Source organism: Nannospalax galili, unplaced genomic scaffold, assembly GCF_000622305.1.
Source record: "Nannospalax galili isolate Female #2095 unplaced genomic scaffold, S.galili_v1.0 scaffold257, whole genome shotgun sequence".
NCBI classification, from domain to species: Eukaryota; Metazoa; Chordata; class Mammalia; order Rodentia; family Spalacidae; genus Nannospalax; species Nannospalax galili.
The window spans coordinates 136301-157285 of NW_008340854.1; the positions used below are offsets into that span (position 1 = coordinate 136301).

Below are 20985 nucleotides of genomic sequence, written 5' to 3' on the forward strand. Positions count from 1 at the left end.
AAGAGACATCAGTGTTGACCTCTAGCCTTCCCATGTGTGCATGTACTCACAAGCACACATGTACACACAGCACACACAACAGCCCCCCCCCCCCACACACACAGGCAAAACAAAATAAAATAAAAACATAAAGCTATTCTTTGCTCTTAGGGTATACAAAAATGGGCAGTAACCCAATTTGGCCACAATGAGAGAATGGTTTGTCAGTCTTTGAATAGACTGTAATGAGACAGAAGAGAAGAAAAGCAGACGACCATTTACTAGATGAAGAAAGAGCAGCATGGCAAGCTAGACCAGGATAAGAGCAGCACATGAGTAAGAGACCTTTAACAGCCATTCTTTGGCCACCTCTGTGTCTGACCTAGCTGACATCCTCAGGTAAAACCTTTTGGAATATCTTAACAGACCACTAGCTTCCACCAACACAAAGCTAAGAATGCCATCAAACAGCATCTGAAACCTGTAGCAGAGACTTCCTGACTTTGTTGTAAGCTGTCTACCTGAGGTTCCCACCAATGCATTTGAAAATTGCCTGGTTTATGACTTTCTTTTGTTTTGTAACCACAAAAACTTCACGGAATTCTTTCTACATTGGAACATGTAATTTGGGGCAACTGTGTTCCTAGTCATGGCCACTCATATTTGGTTCAAGAATAAGCTCTTATTCCCTTTGAAGTGCAAGCTGCATTCATCCACAATGGCAATACATCCTTTAATGTGGTAAGACTAAATCTTGATGCTTTCTTCATTCTTCTCCTCTCAAAACTCATTGGGGCTGAAGAGGTGGCTCTGGGTTAAGAACACATACTGCTCTTGCAGAAGACTCAAGTTCAGTGTCCAGCACCCACACTGGGTGGCTCACAACTGCCTGTAACTCCCTCTCCAGGGAATCTGACACATTCTTCTGACATCTGCTGGCACCAGGCACACACATAGTGCACACACATACATGCAGGCAAACACTCATACACAAAAAACAGAAGTAAATAAATCTGGGGCTGGAGAGAGAGCTCAGTGGTTAAGAGCCCTGGATGCTCTTGCAGAGGACCCACGTTTTTCCCAGCACCCATGTAGCAGCTAACCCTCCTTAACTCTAGTTCCAGGGGATTCGATGCCTTCTGACCTCTGCAGGCATTGCACACACATGGTACACTTAGATATATTCAGGCAAAACACTCATACACATAAAGTTAAAAATAAATTAATAAATTTTAAAATAAAAATATTTAAAATAAATAAATGGATTAAATTTTTTAAACTACCATCTTAACCAATTTTAAGTGTTCTTTGCAATATTGTTAAATATATTCACACAGTTGCAGAAAGAACTTCACTACTATAAATGCCTCATTCAAGTGGATTCATACACTATGCCGTCTTTTTTTGTGATTAATTTCCTTCATTTACATGAAATTTTAAGAAAAAAAAATAGATAATATAAATGAAGCTCACCAATATGTGTTTAAAACTCAACCACCGAGTTGTACATATAAAAATGGTTATATCAAATTTTATTTTGCCACAATAATATATATATATATATATAGTTAAAAAGCCCTCAACACTGTTGTAGTAGGCACTTAGAAACTGCTTTGCTTAAAAGCATTGACTTCTGACTTGGGCCCACGACATAATTAAAAGTAGGATGAGGGGCTGGAGACAGCTTAGGTGGTAGACTGCTTAGCATGCCCTGGATTTGATCCCCAGCGCCACAAAAACCAGATATGATAGTGCATGCTTGTAATCTCAGTACTTGGGAAGTTGATTCAGGAGGATCAGAAGTTCAGGGCCATCCTTGGCTACATAGTGAGTTTGAGGCCAGCTTGAGCTACATGAGACCCTATCTCAAAACAAAAATGTTTTTAATTAAAAATAAAATAAAAACAAGATGAAAGCTTGGCACCTCTACCTTTGTTTTTGTCTCCTGCTCTTTGGGCAGACTCCTGCCTTACTACATAGGCATGATAATCACTAAGTAGTGTCTACCTTCCTAAGCCATCCCATCCCCCTTCAAAGCTGAGGGCACAAATGTAAGTCTATCCTAAATCTGCAGTCACCTTGGATTCCAACGAGAGAAATCCTGCAAAACTAACCACTTCCGAATTAAAACTTCGAAATACAAGATTTGCTGGCAATAAATAAAATATCTTTATTATGATTTTAATAGTTAAAATCTGCATGTTTCCTAGATAAAGTAGTCTGTAACAGGATAAAAAATTACAAAAAGGCAAGCTCTTAATGATTCGTTTGAATTAACTATAAAATCAAAATACTGCTAGTAATTTAATATCTTCTAAAATAACACAAAATATATTCAATATGTAATACAAACCTTAATAATCCCAATTCTCCTAATAAGCAATTATTTACAAACTCTGAACTAAGAGAAAACAGTTTTAGCCAAAGAAATAAAACAATAATATTCTTGAATAATTTTATCCTATGTAATCTATGCTTTGGAGTAGAAATATTTAATACAATGTTAACTACATTAATTTCAATTTACATTTAGTTAGTGTGAATTTACCCATCCTAAAAGCCTGTGTGCCTGGAAAATACAACTTTTAAAAGCTCTTATGGATTTGTAACACAGTTTAGCAATTCCATCTGACATCCCAACAAAGAATGATTCCCTTGTTTTTGTTAAACTTATCCTCATGAACATGGTCAAGCATTTCCTTTCTAAACTGCGTAATTTTATTTGGTTATCCATATAACAATGTCACAGACTAGTAAGCAAAGCAAGCAACATTACTTTTTTAAATAACATCTTTAATTAAAGTTTTTGCAAAGGTAAAATATTAAACTTAAAATAGTCTTAGTACATCAATATACTAAGCTCTCTAAATCGTATTCCAAGGTGGTCTTTAAAACGTAACATCCCATAGATCACATTAAGCGTAACCTTGATCTGCAATTGTACAGAATCAATTTTATAAACATAATAAATATATTTACGCCCTTACACATAACAGTATGTACAACAGCAGTTGACAACAGTAGCTCAGGACAGCCAAGGATTAGGTCCTCCTCAGCTGTAGCCCTGTATATACTGGACTGACTTAAGGAAACTTGACCAAATGAGTCGTTACCCACTCAGTGTTTGTTTTTCCCTGAAGAGGGAAGAAGTTTTTGTTTCTCAAAATAAAACAAAAATATTAAATTTGATGTGTTCTTCCTTAAATCATGCAAGAAAGATGACAAAAGACAGAGGCAGGCTTCAGAGGGGAAGAATATAAACTTCAGAATAATTTCCATAGGGTAAGAGATTAAAATGCAAACCTAACATAAACCCACGAGAAAACATATAAAACAACTGTTTTTAAGCAAAAAATTAAAAAATGTGCTATGGCTGATTCAGATAGGTAGGAAACATGAAACGAAAAGGTACAAAGATCAATAAAATAGTACATTGCACAAAAGCTCAAAAGTTCAAGATGAAATCATCAGAAAATATAAGAACTTTCTCAAGTGGAAGAAAATGCTGCTATAAAGGGAAAAGTCCTAAGAGCATATTGTGTCTGTTTTCTTATACAAGAAATACTTACCCTCTGTAATATGGTGACATTATTGCTATGAGATAAAAAATATTCTTAAGAGGGCGACAACTCTACATTCCTCCATAAAAGCCACCCAAACCAAAAAAAGATCCTTGATTTTTAATATAGCAAAAGAAAGTCTTTATACAAAAGCTATATTCTTAAGTTCTTGTCTTCCAAAACCAAAATCTATTACGCTTGTCAAGAATACATTTTTATCACTATACACACTGCGCAAACCTTGATGCGATATACATCAGTGGCTTTGACTTTTAAAAAGGCAACAGTGTTAAATGTGACATGTGTTTAACAGAACTGTGAACATTTCAAGAATATAAAAGCCCAATACAAAGATTCCCCCTCATATCACAGACATTTTACTCTAGAAACTGCACATTACAGAGTTACATCAGCCACGGGTGCACTCTACAGAAATGACATGTGCTCGCGGGCAGTTAAGTGCTACGCTTATGCAAATGACCACCAAGCAAGAGTTCAGATACCGAAAGGCACACATTTCCACTTCAGTCATTTTGTGTGAAATTTACCTTAGCACTATTAATGTGATTTTATGTAAAAGGTGCCATCACCATTTGTGCAAATCTAAAGAGATCGCCTTCTGGAACCACTGCTTATTTGTATTTCCAAGTCTGAACTATTTTCTCCTTTTAGATAAACATGCTACTTTCATCTTAAAATTCCACAAGTGGGAATCCCTTGCCTTTTCAAAGTAATGACATTTTAATGGAACCTAATGAAAAAAATTGTTAAATAGGTTAAAAGCATGATTAAGAATTCAAAACAAAGTGGCATACTATAAAAGCTAGTATAATAAAAAACATGCTACTTGATTAAAAAAGAACACTACATAATAGCATATAAGAGCACAGTTTGGTATGCAGTGTTGTTTGGACCAGCTTTCAGAGTTTTCACATACAGAAGCATTTGCCTAGTGTGCCATAATTAATAGGCAACACACAGGTGCAAATACAAATAGTCACTTCCTGCTTCAAAATAGCCCTCATGAGTCACTCAGAAAGAAGTGGTTGTTCGTATTTGAAAATATAGCTATAAAAACAGGCCAGTATACAATGCTACTATGAATAGGCTTGCCTATAGAGGGCCCAAGACATGAGCTGAGTATCATACAGTAATCCAAGCTTCAGCAGCATAAGAACTTAGAGCAAGAGATTCACTGCAGCAACCCTGCAGCACTGCTAAACTTCTATAGGTAGTTCAGGTCAGACTGCTTCTTCAAGTAAACAGAAACCCATTAGCGACTCTACTGAGGGACAACTGAGCAGTGGGGCTCATGTGATTCTACTCCCTCCATGCTCCCAGTCTTAATAAGCAACAGTACTGTGTGTGCTTTGCGCAAACGATAGATGAACTTCCCCCAAAAGCTAAACGACTAGTAAAAATGAAAGCTGTATTACCAGTTACGGCATACAAGCAAAACTTAACCACTAGGGTGCTAGACACCAGCACTCATACCAAACTTCAGAACATAAATTGGTTGAAGTGAGGTGAGAAGTGAGAGGATGGGAAAGAAAGCCAGCCTTCTGGAGACCTTTTAAAATGTGTGCTTACAAAAGCACTCTATGTAACTCACAGTTTTTCCCTTTGTAATACACTTCAAAGTATTTGTTACTTCTGGAATTATATAAAATCAAAGGAAGACAAAAATGGAAGACCAAAATTAAAAAAAAAAAAAGTATCAATACACAAGTTAACTTGAATGCAGATTTTGTCAAGAAAACCAAGTGAAGTCAAATTGGTCACTAGAACACGAAGGCGAAGGCAAGCGCTGCTGTGGTTCCGGGCGGTGGACGTACACGAACACAGCAGTGCCATGTTGTTCTTAGAGCTCCTCATAGAAATAGAGCTACATGTTCCTAATGGACACAGTAAGTGTCTTTCAGTTTTAATATACAAGTCAAATTTCTCTTCTTTCTTTCCAGTGTGCAAACTGGAGCCCAAGTCTACATCAACGGCTTGAAAGGACCATCCAATCCAAGAGGTAAAATGTACTTAGTGGCCCACCTTCCCTCCTCCCCACCCCCACACCTTCCCTTCAAATTACAAAGTTGTTTTTAAAAAATTTAATTAAAATAATAAATTCTAAAATCCTTTACTAGTAAACACAAGAAACTTTTTATAATTACTTAATTGTTTAATAAAAAATCCAGGTCCTCACCACCTGCCTTTATGCTTCATCAACATACAGAATATCCTCTCATGTTTATGCAAAGACTGAATGCATATGTAAGCACACACTTGAGCCAACAAGAAAAACCTTCACATGTCAAGTATAATACACAATTTCACCTGGGTGGCAGCTTTGTGAAATAGGAACGTATTCCTGAGGAGCCAATTTGGGGTTTCTTTTTAAAGTGTGGGAATGAACACAACTTTTATGGAAAGTAAGTTGTCATTTTAATTCTACTCAACAAAGATAAGCCCCAAGTCTTTAAATTACATTTAACAAGTGTGAAAACCTAATCAAAATAGACATCCATTCCTGGGTCAATCTCTGTTTCCAAACTGTGGTCACTGATAATTTTCTTTTAATTTTAAAGAGATGTTTCATAAAGCAGGGAAGGAAGAGGTATATATTAATGAGGGAGAATAACAAGTAAAAATATTTAAGACCTATGAGTTTTAAATTGTTTCTCTTACAAGTGAATTAAAATTCAACACCATAATTCTTGCCCTTTTGTAAAAAGCTCACACGCAATTTTTACCAAATATAACCACATACAATAAGCAGTTTCAGTTCAATCTATCAAAAGGAAAGTGTCTTCAGTTCATTCCAACAAGTGTCTTCTGATTGAGCCCAAGTTGGAGGAAGGAATATAGACAAAGCTTTACATGCTAGTTACCAATGGCAGGTTCCTGTATTTAAAACTGACAGTTAACGGTTTTCCTACACAAATCCCTACCCCCCACCCCAAAAACCCCTGGTGCTACAGTTCCATGGCTTGCCAGTTAGAAGTAGTGTCTGTGCTGTCGCGGTCTGTCTTTGTTCCAGTAGCTCTGCTTCACTGCACTTTCTGACATGCAGAAGTGAAGTTTTGGTTGATATATGTCCCAAGTTTGAAACCGTCCACTTTAATTTTTTTTAAAGTTCACTTTGTTTTGTTTAAAAGGAAAAGAAGCAACTCTTCACCACTCTGCATCTCCAATGGCTTTGGAAAATATATAATCTCTTCCGTTAAGATTCATAATGCCATCCTTGAGATGAAATTTCCATTTATTTTTACTTCTGTGTATCTAAACAAAGAGTAAGAGAATGCAAGAGATGTAGTAAGAAAACAAACCCATTCATAATAAAACCACAAACTGTCTCTTGAAATTATTATTTTTGAAATTTGGTTTCAGATTTAAACTTGTTCACATATAATTAGTACTACTGTATTCACTAGAGTAGTTAGGAGTTATTTGTACACAATACAACTACAGTCCTTTTTTTCTTCTACTAAAATAAACTCACAGTGTTCTCAAGAACAAGGAACTTTTCACACAGTAATGTAGAAATGCTCACCAGGCACACATTTTTGAAAATCCAATCCTAAAATCCTATGGCCTACCCTGCAGTACACACACTCTCTGTGGCATATCCATGGCAAATGTTGTTCAGCGCCTGCCTGTTTGATTAGAAATAGGAGTCAAAGAATTCAAAATTAAGATATCCCTTTATGGACAGCTCTCTGTAAACAGTCTGGACTTTACCCTGTTCTGAAACCTGTTACTCTTCACTTCCACTTCTTGATCTTGGCCTTGGAGACTTAAACACTACTTCAGGCATTGGAAGCCACTTCTGCCATTGCTCTAAATTCAGAGCACAGACTCTCACATTAACAGTTGTCTCAGAATTCTGATTAAGCACACAACACAGACATGAAATTGACATCTGAGGGTGGATGGCCTGAATGTCCACAGCACATCCAACACTCAGCTGTCTCTTCTCTCCTAACTAGCCCCTCTTGCTACTGTAGCCTTTTGCTTCTGAGTTGTCTCACTACCCAATCTGTCTCCAATGTATACTGGAAGCAGTCTTTTATTGCTGTTTTGTTTTTTGTTTTGAGACAGGGTCTCCTTGTAGCCCCAGCTGTCCTGGAACTCGCTATACTCAAGGACGAGGCTGGTCTCAATCTCAGAGATCCACCTGCCTCCTCGTCCTGCTAGGATTAAGGTGTGCACACGCTCGGCACCAGAGGCATTCTTAATTCCTCTTAGTTTTCTAAGACACAACTCAGGAAATCTTGTTCATTCTTCCTTTAAAAAAAAAAAAAATCAAGATCTACCCACCCCTCATCAGCTTCAATACTATCACCATAGAGTCACAATTATCTCTCATCTGAATTATTACAGTATCTCCCCTAATCTTGCTTTTCTACTTCACTCTACCCTGAAAGGCAAAGTAATCCTTTTTGAATGTAAATTGTATCATACCACTTTTCCATTTGAAATCTCCCATTAGCTTCCCTGCAGTGAGAACAGTACACCCAGACCTGACCCCACTCCCAGTTACTCTCCCCACACCCTCACTCTAGTCTGGTCACACTGGCCTCCTTGCTGCTTCTCAAACACAACACTCGGGCTCTGCTACCAGATAGTGGCACTGTTAATTCTCTTCAAGTCAGCTATAAGGTCATCTTCTCAAAGGGCCTATGACTATTCCTATGACTATTTTATAATTGAAGCCTATACCCTTTCCATTTTCTGTTTTTCTTAGCAAACATCAGTTTCTAATACGCTGTATTAATTTATTATGCTTTAGTTACCTCCACTATGGTAAACACCCCAAATACAAGGAATGTTTTGTTCAACTAGTCTACCAAGTCTAGACTACAACCTCACATCATAGGTACCCAGAAAGTATTTGCTCACTTACTAAAGCCCTGTATCTTCACTTTTCTCTGATTCCTATGAAGTATGAATTAGTACAGAAATGGACATACAAGTTTATTTGCAGCATGAACCAGGTTACTACAACCTGAAAGCTACTGAAATCTATAGAGAATAACAAGTAGCCAATAAAGAGAAATTCCAGACAAGGAAAAGAACTGCATTTGGCTGAATAGCAAATTGCAAAACTCAAATGTAGAATTTTATATAAATCCAGATGTTCAAAACTAAGTCATATTGAGTAATAAATAGTAAGCATTTTTATTTGAACAAAAATACAAAGTACAACTTGAAAAGCAATTCCTTTGATGGTATAGCATGTCATGAAGGAATGCACTAATTGTCCAATAAAAAACTCATTTAAGTAAAATTACAAATAAAGCTGAAACCTTACACTATGTATACCATTTTCACCAAATGCCCTACAGTCCTTTAACTACCCTGCTTGAGAACTGTCACTTTATTAGCATTTAAACTAAGTCTCGGACTTATTTGGCAATATAAACCTCAGTATTCCTTCTACAGTATCTTTAAAAATTTGACTAATTGTTGAAATTCTAAAGTTTAGGCTTCAAAACATAATTCCTAAAATTCATGTTGGTTCCAGTCACATTCACCCTCATTTTGACCAGTCCTGGAGTACAGACTATCATTTGCTATTTACTGAAACACTAATTCTACTCTTCCAATTGTTCTAATTCTCAAAATTACAGCTCTGAAAACTATGAAATTGTTTTCCCCCAGGCTACCTAAACCTAGTCTCAATTTATTAGTTTAAAACATTAATTTTAAACATTTATCAAAGGAAAATACAACCACTCTCTTACAACAGGAAAATACTTAAAAGAATATGCTCCAGCCAGGTTCTCTTGTCTGTTACCTTATCATCATGAAACTACGTTTGGGCAATTTGGCTCTTAGCAGTTCCCCCTAAGACTTCCTGACAGTAAGGGTTTATTGTGATCTACTGTTTTAACCTCATACTCTTGGCTACACTATTTATGGTAGAGGGTATTAAAATCATTCATCCCTGAGCTGGACAGATAGCTCAGCAGTTAGGAGCACTGACTGCTCTTGTAGAGGACCTCGGCTCGATTCCCAGCACCCACATGGAGGCTACGAACCATCCTTAACTCCAGTTCCAGGGGAATCCGAAGCCCTCCTCTTCTGACCTCCGCAGCACTGCACGACACGGATGCACTCACACACATGCAGGCAATACACAAATACACATAAAAAAATAAAAAAATTTAAAAAATAAAATCATTCATCCCAAGTCACGATGCACAAAGGCAGATGCTAAGAAACTGGTATGTAACCTGCCTGATTTTACCTTTGTTTTTAAATTAAAATATCAATTGTCCTGGCATTCTCCCCATAGATCTGTTAAGCAGAGCTATTTATTCATTTCTATAGAACAGCTAGATGTCACATTTATCTAAAAAGGAAATTTCCTGAAAGGCACAAACTACAAATGTTTCTAACTACAACTCGAGTCCTTAGTGTCCAGAACGCCTAGCTGCTCACTAAACATTTAGAATAAAGTGCATGGTTACCACAGAAATCAATGCAATGTGAATGTATTAAAATGTAATAACTGTCGAAAAGCTTATTCCACCTTAATGCCCTAATTACAAAAATCCCAACAAAAACACCAATAGCCATTAGCAAAATATTGAAATCACCCTGTTTAAAACCTAAGAACACAAAGAATCAATAACCAATTCTTGGGGAAACCTGTTTTTAAAAAAATCCCTTAACAGTCTCAAAGTACAGCAAAAGTAAATTTTTAAACAATTTTCGTAAGGCTCATCTGCTAATTTGTTTTCATTCCTGCGTATCTTCCTAGTCCTCCTCTTAATAAAACAAACAAATAAAAAAACAATTAGGTCTTTTCAGTTCGGAGGTAGCTGAAGCTAATGAAAAACAAGATTCTCTCATTAAGATAGTGAAAAAATAAGAGGCAGCACTCAGCTGCCGAAGTGTTTAGGGCTGAAAAACTGGGTTAGACAAGAAACTATAATAAAAACGATAGTCATTTGAAGACGAAATCCTTACCTTATCATATTGGCATACAACAACATTTTCTGTGTCAAAGAGCTCCTGTCCTTCCTCATCACTTACATCATCTTCGCTATTGAGGGGCTCCTACAATAGTGAAGAGGAGAATTTATATGTATATCTCATATATCACTGTAAAAAGTTTCTTATAACATTTAATTAAAAAAAACTTAATACTTTCTGCCACTGAAATTTTAGCAAACGTTGATGAAGTCATAAAGCTCCTAAAACACTACCTGTTTAAATTTATTTCCTTTATTCTTTAAGATCAGTACAAAGTAATTCTCCCCAGTAAAGGTTTTCGATGCCTAGAAATAAACCTAAGGAAATATGAAGGCTGAGGGAGTTAATGGTGCTATGTACCAGCAACAGTAGCAAGTAAGCTCGACGTTGAGACTGGAGAAGGGAAGCAGAGTCTCGGCTGCAGTATGTTTAGACTAGCCAAGCACCGCCTGCCTGCCAATGGAATGGCAATGTAGAACAATAAAAAAATTAATTAAAATTGTTCTTAAATGCATAGACCAAAAAATTAAAAAAAAAAAATTCTCAGAACCAAGAAAGAACAAATTAAACCAAAGGAGAGCACAAAATGAGGATGAATTTCATTTGTGGTAGGACATAAAAGCTGGAACAAGGATTTCTAAATAAAGAAAAAAAAAAAAAGGACAAACTAGGAGACAGGAAAACAACCAAGAGGATAAGCCCAGATCTATGGCTGCTCACACACGGGTGAGTGTGGATGTACATTCTTTAAAATAGGTATAATATGCTAAATAAAAAAGGTAAAACTCCTATTATGCAGAACTCACCATTTTAACCCTCGTAAAATATACATTTCAGTTGCATAAAAAACAATCATAATGGAATCATCATTACTACCCAGTTCCAGAACGCTTCATCAAGTTTACCCACTAAGCAATCATTCCATAGTCTCTCCTGTCTCTTGGCAACCACCACTCTGTTTTCCATCTTCCTAAATTTGCCTATTCTGGACACATAAATGGCTTAATAAGAAGTGTGTGGACTGCTGTGTGGCATTCACATTTTCACTGTAGATCATGCCGAAGCATTTACCAGTACTGCATGCTTCTTAACAGCTGAATGCTCTTCTGTCTTGTGGATATAGCTCATCTTATTTACCACTCACCTGCTATTGATATTAGAATGCTTACAGTATTTGGACACTGTATTCCTATGAACATCCATTCGTGTATCAAGTTCTATTTCAACACCTGTTTTCAGTTCTTTCAGGCATACATGTGAACATGAACTGCCAGCATATGGTTAACTCCCTGCTTAACTTCTAAGAAACTAGAAATGCCAAACTCTCCTATGAAAAGGAACACCACTTTATAATCCCACTAGAAACACAGGCATTCCAATTTCTGTACACGATCATTAATATTTATTCACTTTCAAGTCAAAACCATCTCAGTAGGTGGTGTAGTAGCTGTCTGTGGTTTTGATGTCCACTTCTCTAACAACTAAAAATGCTTTTAAAAAAAAAAAAAAAATCAGGGCTGAACAATTGGCTCAGCAGTTAAGAGAACTAGTTGTTCTTGCAGAGGACCTGGGTTAGAGTCCCAGTACCCACATGGCAGCTAAAAACCATCTGAAACTCCAGTTCCAGGGGATCCAATACCCTCTTCTGACTTCTTTGGGAACTGCACAACACTGGTGCACCTATCTACATCTAGGCAATACATTCATACACATAAAATTTTAAAAAAATTTTTTAAATTATGCTTATTCCTGCAGTTTCTGTAGGTCAGAAGTGCAAACATAGCAAGCAGTCCCAATCAGATTCACAAAGCAAAAAATTATGATGTCCCCAAAATGTATTTTCATCAGAACCTTAGGGTCCTTTTCTAAGCTCATTCACAGGTTGTTGGCAGAACTCAATTCCTTAAAGTTGTAAGAATGAGAACCTTGTTCATTAGTAGGTGCTCCTCACGAGCTGGGGGTGTACCTCTGAGGCAGAGGAAAAGTGGTATGCTTTAACAAATAATCACAGAACACGTCAGTACAGTCTTGAAACAAAATCACAGAACCACTCATACACAATATATATGGACACTGAACTCCTAAACCGAGTGAGTCCAGCAATTTCAGAAAAGAGAATATAAGATGATCAAGTGTTATTTCACAAATTCAAGACTGGTTGGCAAATAAAAAACAAATAATGGGGGGCTGGAGAGATGGCTCAGCGGTTAAGAACACTGGCTGTTCTTGCAGAAGACCCAGGTTCAAATCCCAGCACCCACATGGCAGCTAACAACTGTCTGTAACTCCAGTTCCAGGGTAGGCATTGCACGTCACGGGTGCACTTACCTACATGCAGGCAATATATGCATACACATAAAATAAAAATAATAAATAAAATATTTAAAAAAAAAAAAACAAAAAAAAACAAATAATGATATTCATTCCTAAACAGATCTGGAATGAGACGCTAAGACTAACAGCTGCAGAAAAGCACTTAAAATACATTTATAGTTTTTTTTAAAAAAGGCAAACCACTTAATTATGAACAGATCTTCCTTAGTATGATAAAGGACACACACACACACACAAAAAAAATTAAGTAATGGACCATTAAAAAAAGATTCATCTGAGCTGGACGTGGTGGCGCACGCCTTTAATCGCAGCACTTGGGAGGCAGAGGCAGGCGGATCTTTGTGAGTTTGAGGCCAGCCTGGTCTACATAGTGAGTTCTAGGACAGCTGGGGCTACAGGGAGACCCTGTCTCAAAAAGGCAAAAAAATAAATAAAATTATCTACACAGTAAAAACAATCTACAAAGATATTATTAAAATTAACAAAAGATATTAGGAAGGTGGCTGGTTCCATGGTGACTATTAAAAGTTCTATACACATCTATACTATCATCAAACAGGAGGACATAGAATAAAAATGTCATTTAGGAAGGGACTAAAATTATAGATAAGGGCTGAAGATAATGCTAAACAATTATTTCCACATCAGAAAATAAATATAAGGTAGTGGCTGTGATCTCAACAGACCACCAGAGTGCTAGTTCTGGCCTCCCTCTGGCATAGGGGCTGAGATCACAGGGGACTGCCTGAGAGCACCCAGATCCTGCTTCCACTTGGTAGTGAGCTTCCCCTAATTGTGCTGTACCCAACACCTTAACTGGGATTTCATGAGGACCCTCCCAAGGACCTGGGGCAGACCTGGCTTTGGTAGGGTAAGGCTGAGATCCTAGCAGACAGCCTGAGAGGGTGGGTTCTGACTTCCATCAGTGTAACGGCTGTGATCTCAGCAGACAACCAGAAGGTGCCAGTTCTGGCTTTCCTCTGGCATAGGGGGCTAAGAACACAGCAGACCAACAGAGTCCCAAAAGTGCCCCCCCTATTAGGGAACTTCCCAAATTTTCTGAGTTCCTGCTTAATAGGGGTCCAAACCTCAGAAGGAAGCCTCAGTATACCTGACTGCAACCTGACTTGGGCTTCTGTGGGTCCTCATGAATCACTGATCTGAAGCCATCAGTTCCCTCCAAAATAAAACCTGAGAGAACCTAAAACCTGTACCAACCAGATTTATATAACCAATAAGTAAAGGACCTAGGCACCCCAATAATATAAACAGAAGCATATGTCAACTTAATTCTTATATCAGAATCATAAACAGAATCAGAAAAGAAATTCACATGCCAAAATCACAATGAAAAAATAAAATGGAAAGTCAAAGACTATGTCCCCACCAAACTCCACCAGCCCTGCAGAAGAGTTCTACAAGAAGAACCCCCTAGAGACAGCACAGGACACTGATTTCAAAAGAACAATCATAAACATGATCAAAGATTCAATGAATTTAAAGAACACAGGAACAAACAAATCAAAGAACTAAGACAGAAATAAACTTCTGAATGAATTCACAAAAGAAATAGAACACTGAAGAAAACTCAGGCAGAAATGAAGAAGGAAGTGCAAAACTCAGTAAGCCAAATTGAAACAACAGGAGAAAGCCTCACTGCTAGAATGAATGAAATGGAAAACAGAGTATCAACACTGGAGGATAAAGTTGAAGAACTGGACCATTCAACCACAGATTATGGAAAATTTTTAAAAACACAGGAATGGAATATGCCAAGAGATGTGGGACACCATGAAAAGACCAAATCTACGGATCATAGGAGTAGAGGAAGGAGAAGAATTTCAGGTTTATGATATTGACCAGATCTTAAAGAGGATTTTAGAAGAAAATTTCATGAAATTAAGGTAAGACATCCTCATACAAATACAGGAAGCACATAGAACACCAAATAGATAAGATCAGGAAAGAAACTCCCCACAACACATCATAGTAAAAACACTAAATGTACAGAACAAAGAGAGAATACTGAAACCAGCGAAAGAAAAACAAATCGCATACAAAGGAAAGCCCATCAGAATCACAGCTGACTTATCAGGGCAAACTGTGAAGGCCAGGAGAGCCTGGACCAAGGTATTTCCAGTTCTACATGACAATAGATACCAACCCAGAATACTTTACCCAGCAAAAATGTCTATTACAGTAGAGGGGAAAAGAAAAATCTTCCGTGACACCAATAGCCTGAAAGAATACATGTCCACAAAACCAGCCCTTCAAAGAATACTTGAAGCAATACAGAGAACAGAGAGAGAAGCAACTACACCCTAGGGCAATGAAAGAAAATAAACAAGATATAATCTGGGAAACACAAAATTACACAGAGAACACAAACAGCAATCAAAATGATGGCAACCAATATACACCTTTCAATAATAACCTTAAGTACCAATGGACTGAACTCCCCAGTCAAAAGACACAGGCTAAGCGAATGGATTAAGAAACAAAATCCATCTCTTTGCTGTCTGCAAAAAACCCATCTCACCTTCAAAGACAGGCACTACATCCTTAACATATATGCACGAAACTCTGGTGCACCCAAATTCATAAAAACAACATTACAGGACTTTAAGACACAGATTAACCCCAACTCAGTAATAGCAGGGGACTTTAATACCCCACTGTCTCCATTAGACAGGTCAACTAAACAAAGAATAAACAGAGAGACATCTGAATTAAATGATACCATGTATCAATTGTAACTAAGACATCTTTCGAATATTCCACCCCAGCACCAAAGAATATACTTTGTTCTCAGCACCCCATGGACTTTTTCAAAAACTGACCACATGCTGGGCCGCAAAACAAACTTCAACAAATACAAATAAATTGAAATAATTCCATGCATTCAACTGGACTACAATGCAATAAAGCTCAAAATCAACACTGGACAAAGCCCTAGTCACCACAGAAACTAATGGCGATTAAACAACACACTCCTAAACAATGAGTGGGTCAAAGGAGAAATGAGGAAAGAAATAGAGATATTCCTGGAAATCAACAAACAGGACAACACAACCTCTGGGACACTTTAAAAGCAGTCCTAAGAGGGAACTTTATAGCTCTGAAGTGCCTATATTAAAAAATTTGGAAAGAGCCCAAACAAATGACCTAACACTGCTACTCAAAGCACTGGAAAGACAAGAACAAATGAAACCCAAACCCAGCAGAAGAGAAGAAATAACAAAAATCAGAACAGAAATTAAGAAAATAGAAACAGAAAACAATACAAGGAAACCAATGAATCTAAGAGCAGGTTCTTTGAAAAGCTCATCAAAATAAACCCTTAGCCCAGTTAATCAAAAGAAAGAGCACCTCAAAATCAGAGATGAAAGGGGAAACATCAAAATAGATATTCAAAAGATCCAGACCACTGTAAGAGAATATTTTAAAAACCTATATGCTACTGAATCTGAAAATCTAAAAGAAACGGATGGATATCGAAAATCATGGGAACCACCAAAGTTAAACCAAGAAGAGATCAACAGTTTAAACAGACCCATAACATATAAGGAAATTGAAACAGTAATACAAAGCCTCCCAACTAAAAAAAGCCCAGGTCCAGATGGATTTACAGCAGAATTCTACCAGACATTTAAAGAAGACCTCAAACCAATACTACTTAAATTATTCAAAACGATAGAAACAGAGGGAGAACTCCCAAATACGTTCTATGAAGCCAACATCACTCTAATACCCAAACCGGGTAAAGACACAACCAAAAAAGAAAAGTATATCCTTAATGAACATAGGTCCAGAAATTCTCAACAAAATACTTGCAAACCCCATACAGACAAACATCAAAAAGATCATTCACCATGATTAAGGAGGCTTTATTTCAGAGAAGCAGGGATGGTGCAATATAAGCAAGTCAATAAACATCATCAATCATATAAATGGACTCAAAGACAAAAGCCACATTGTTACCTCAATAGATACAGAAAAAGCTTTTGACATAATTCAGCATGCATTTATGTTCAAAGTCCTAGAGGGAATTGGATGGGAGGGAACATACCTCAACACAATTAAAGATACATTACAACAAACCCAGGGCCAACATTCTAACTGGAGAAAAACTGGAAGCATTCCCATTGAAATCAGGAACCAGACAAGGATGTCCACTATCTCCACTCCTTTTCAACATAGAGCTTGAAATTCTTGCTAGAGCAGTAAGACAGGAGAAGGAAATTAAAGGCTTACTAATTGGAAAAGAAGAGGTCAAACTATCACTTTTTTTGCAGATGATATGATACTATACCTAAGAGAGCCCAAAAATTCCACCAGAAAACTCCTAGAACTGATCAACACTTTCAGTATGGTGGCAGGGTATAAAATCAATCTACAAAAATCAGTAGCCTTTCTATATACCAATAACAAGCAAACGGAGAAAGAATACAGGGAAATGCTCCTATTCACAATTGTTGAAAAAAAAAATCTTGGAATTAATCTAATCAAAGACACCAAAGATCTCTACAATGAAAAATTTCAACCGTTAAAAGATTTTGAGGACACCAGGAGATGAAAGGACCTCCCATGCTCACGTATTAGAAGATTTAATATTGTGAAAATGACCAGTCTACCAAAAGAAATGTAGATTCAGTTAAATCCCTATCAAAATTCTCACGACATACTTCACAGAATTCGAAAAAAAATCCTTAAATTCGTATGAAAGCACAAAAGACCCGGGATAGCCAAAGCAACTCTGAGCACAAAGAGCAATGCTGGGGGGATTAGTATACCAGATCTCAAAGTATACTAAAGAGCCATAGTCATAAAAGCAGCACAGTACTGGCACAAAAATAAACACATAGGTCAATTGAAGACCCACACCCGAGTACACACAATTTCAGCCACCTGATATTTGACAAAGGTGCCAAGAAAACACAATGGAGGAAAAACAGCATCTTCAACAAATGGTGCTGGACAAACTGGATCTCCACCGTGTAGAAGAATGAAAACTAAATCCTAATTTTTCACCTTGCACAAAAGTCAACTCCAAATAGATAAAGATCTCAATATGAAACTGGAAATCCTGAAACTATTAGAAGAAAATACTGCAGTAACTTACAAGACACAAGCGCAGAAAAGGATTTTCTAAATTGGACAGAAGTTGCTCAGGAATTAAGGTTAGCAATCAACAAATGGGACCTCATTAAACTAAAAAGCTTCTGCTCTGCTTCCCTGGGCCTGCACGACCCACGGGCCTCTCTCTGGGGTACATCCATTGTGCCCTCGCCTTGACTCCCCCAGCCTCATTCACCTTCCCATCTCCCCCGCTAGTCTCTCCTCCTAGCCTGGGTCCTGTCCCATTCCTTGTCTTGGCGCCCCAGACAGCTGGGGAACCACCTCTGCTTCCTGATCCTTTGCATCCAGACCAACTCGGTGCCTTTTTGGGTCCCCAGGAGCACTCTGGGCCTGGCCCCGCCCTCACCTTCTTCCACTTTCCTGTGCCTGCACCACCCACCAGCCTCTTTCCTGGACACCGGGGCTGATCCTTTCCTGATCCTCTGCATCCAGACCAACCCAGCTCCTCAGTGCAGTTCCCAGGAGCCCTTGGGGCCACTTCCCACACCCATCTGCCTTCGCATCTCTGGGTGGTATGGCCACCAGCTGCCCTAGACCAGCATCTTTCCTGGGCCCGGCTCCCAAGCCAGTCCAACCCCCAAATTCCTGAGGCCAGAATCTTTCCTGGATCCAGACCTTAGAAGAAAGCCTGAGAGCATCTGATCCTCATCTAACTTGGGCCTCTGAGGGAACTCCTGAAGACAAAAGCAATCTGGCCACTCCAATATCAAATCAAAACAGAGAACCAGAAGCTTAGAGGAACCAGCTTTTCACCACGAAGAAACATGAAGTTCACAAAAGAAGCAGACCTAAACTTGAAGGCTTGAGTCTCACACAAGAATCAGAAACTACAAAAGAAATTCACATGTCAAAATCACAGAGAAAAAATAATAACATGAAAAACCAAAATAACATATCCCCAACAAATACCAATAGTCCTCTAGAGGAGTACAATGAGAACTCCCTAGAGATAATGCAGGACATGGAACTCAAAAGAACAATTATAAACATGATAAAAGAATTCAGTGAATTTAAAGAACACACAAAGAAACATATCATCCATGCTTCCAAGTGAAGCCAGCCATGGTCAAGCAGGATCTTTGACTTATCTTCACACAGATGGAACTGGTAAAAGAAAGGAGCCAGGGGCTCCTCCCAAGCCCATGTGACCCCTGAGAAACAGATCGTCAATCTTAAGTGTAAAAATAAATTGATTTATTTGGACCAACTGTATGGTCTTAAAAACCCAAAAGGAAAGTATAACCAAAGAGTAAAGTCATCAGTATATTTCTTTAAAGAGTTCAAGGGATTACACTTCCCAGACATTACGCTTAAGTCCCTATAAAATGTTTGTTCCTAACCAGAAAGTGCTGCTCAGATGTAAGACTTCAAATCTTGGTCTGCAATACTGTAGTGCCCACCTGTAGCTAAGGGAGACAATCAGCTATTGTTTTAAAATGATGGCTAAGTTTGTTTTCTCCTCCTATCTAGAGGCATTTGTGAGGGAACTGACACTGATTCTATCCACTCCAACAGCTACCAAAATGCCTGAAAGCAAATCCTGAATCCATCACTCTTGAGTCCAGCCTTGGCAAACAAAAGAAAAATGAGGAGGAACCCAACAGAGCAATGCTTTTGGAAGCCCTTGTCAAGAAATTCCAATGTACTCTTGTATGAACATTTGAAAATTGTCCTGTTCTTTTTTCTAGTTCCCTGTCTAGAACTTGTTAATTACTCTCACCTTTACTTCTCCTTCTTATCTCCTATTCACCAGTCAAGGACTAACTTTTCCCCCTACAGACAAGAGTTATATAATTTGGGAGTCTTTTAGATAGACTCACTGAAGGGGTACCCCGATTGCCTCACCCTGCATCCCTGTTCAGCATGGAAGAAGCCAGAGCAGTCTACGTTCCAATTCCCTATCTGGAAGTGGGTAACCTCTTCAGAGAATGGTGTGATAGGAATAGGAGGTAGGAGGAATTGGCTAGGCAGTTGGGTATAAAGCAGCCAGTTTCCTAGCTAAAACTCACAATGTCCTTGGGCTTCTTAGGAACATAATCCATTCCAAAGGCCAAAAATGTTAAAGTATTTGGGAGCTCTTATCTAATCCTTAAAAGATTTTAGGGTTTACCTCTTCAGAGGGGGAATGTTATAGTAGAAAAAAACCCCATAAAAACAATAAATAAAAAAAAAGTGTATGAAAAAAGTGATGGGGAGATATGGGAGGAGTTGGAGGGGAAGGAGTAGGTATGGATTTGATCAAAACACCTTATATGCATGCATGAAATGCTCAATAAATTATTTTTTTAAAAAAACTTTAAAAAAATGTGCTTAGTATGGGTCTATGGTGGGGAGGCAGGTCTGGGGTAGCCTGTACAATGTGGTTTATGTTTTTGAGCCTGGATATGCATTCTATTGTTGGCTACTTAACAAAGAAGTATTTTAAAAATTCCTCTTCAAATGAGTTTATAGTTTCCCTGAGACCAAGCTGTCTTCTATGTGTCTAAGGAGTTTAACATCTATAGATGAATCTATCTATGCCTATCTATGTAGGCATGAGTGTTAGACATACATAATGAATTCCGGACCTGTAGCGTGGGTTACAGTATGAGACACTGTCTCAAAACACCCCAAATAATAAGCCATATTATAAATACCTAAGCCCAAGAACTACAATTCCTTGTACTACCCCTCATACTCCTTAGTAGTAGAATTTCCATTTGATAGACATGCATTTTTATTATGAGTCTGTGATGGTCAGTGTTAATGGTCACAGAGACAGGCTCTGGATTCACCTAGAAGACAAGCTTCCAGGCACACCTAATGAGGGGTCACTCAGCTTCTGGGCAGCCAAGGCCCACACTCACAAGGGTGTGGGACTATTCTCTGGGTTTAGGTCCTAGACAGTACTAGAAAAACCAAGCTGAGCACCAGCACTCATCCCTCCTGCTTCCTGACTTCCTTGTTGTGATGGGACTGCACCTCTAGACTGTGGGTGAAAGAAATCTTTTCTCTTGTC

The 20985-nt window shown here is 38.1% G+C and overlaps 1 protein-coding gene across 3 annotated transcripts in view; it reads right to left on the reverse strand.

Moving 5' to 3' along the window:
• Positions 1-2132: 2132 nt before the first annotated feature.
• Positions 2133-20985, reverse strand: part of Gtf2a1 (general transcription factor IIA subunit 1) — a 41981-nt gene continuing 23128 nt past the window's right edge. For all 3 annotated transcript variants that reach the window (XM_008835846.3, XM_008835845.3, XM_029564827.1), the window contains exons 8-9: positions 10509-10598; positions 2133-6812 (exon numbers count right to left, since the gene is read on the reverse strand). In XM_008835846.3, coding sequence (XP_008834068.1) covers positions 6705-6812; positions 10509-10598 — 198 coding nt within the window. In that variant the 3' untranslated portion in view covers positions 2133-6704. The remainder of the gene's footprint in view (positions 6813-10508; positions 10599-20985) is intronic.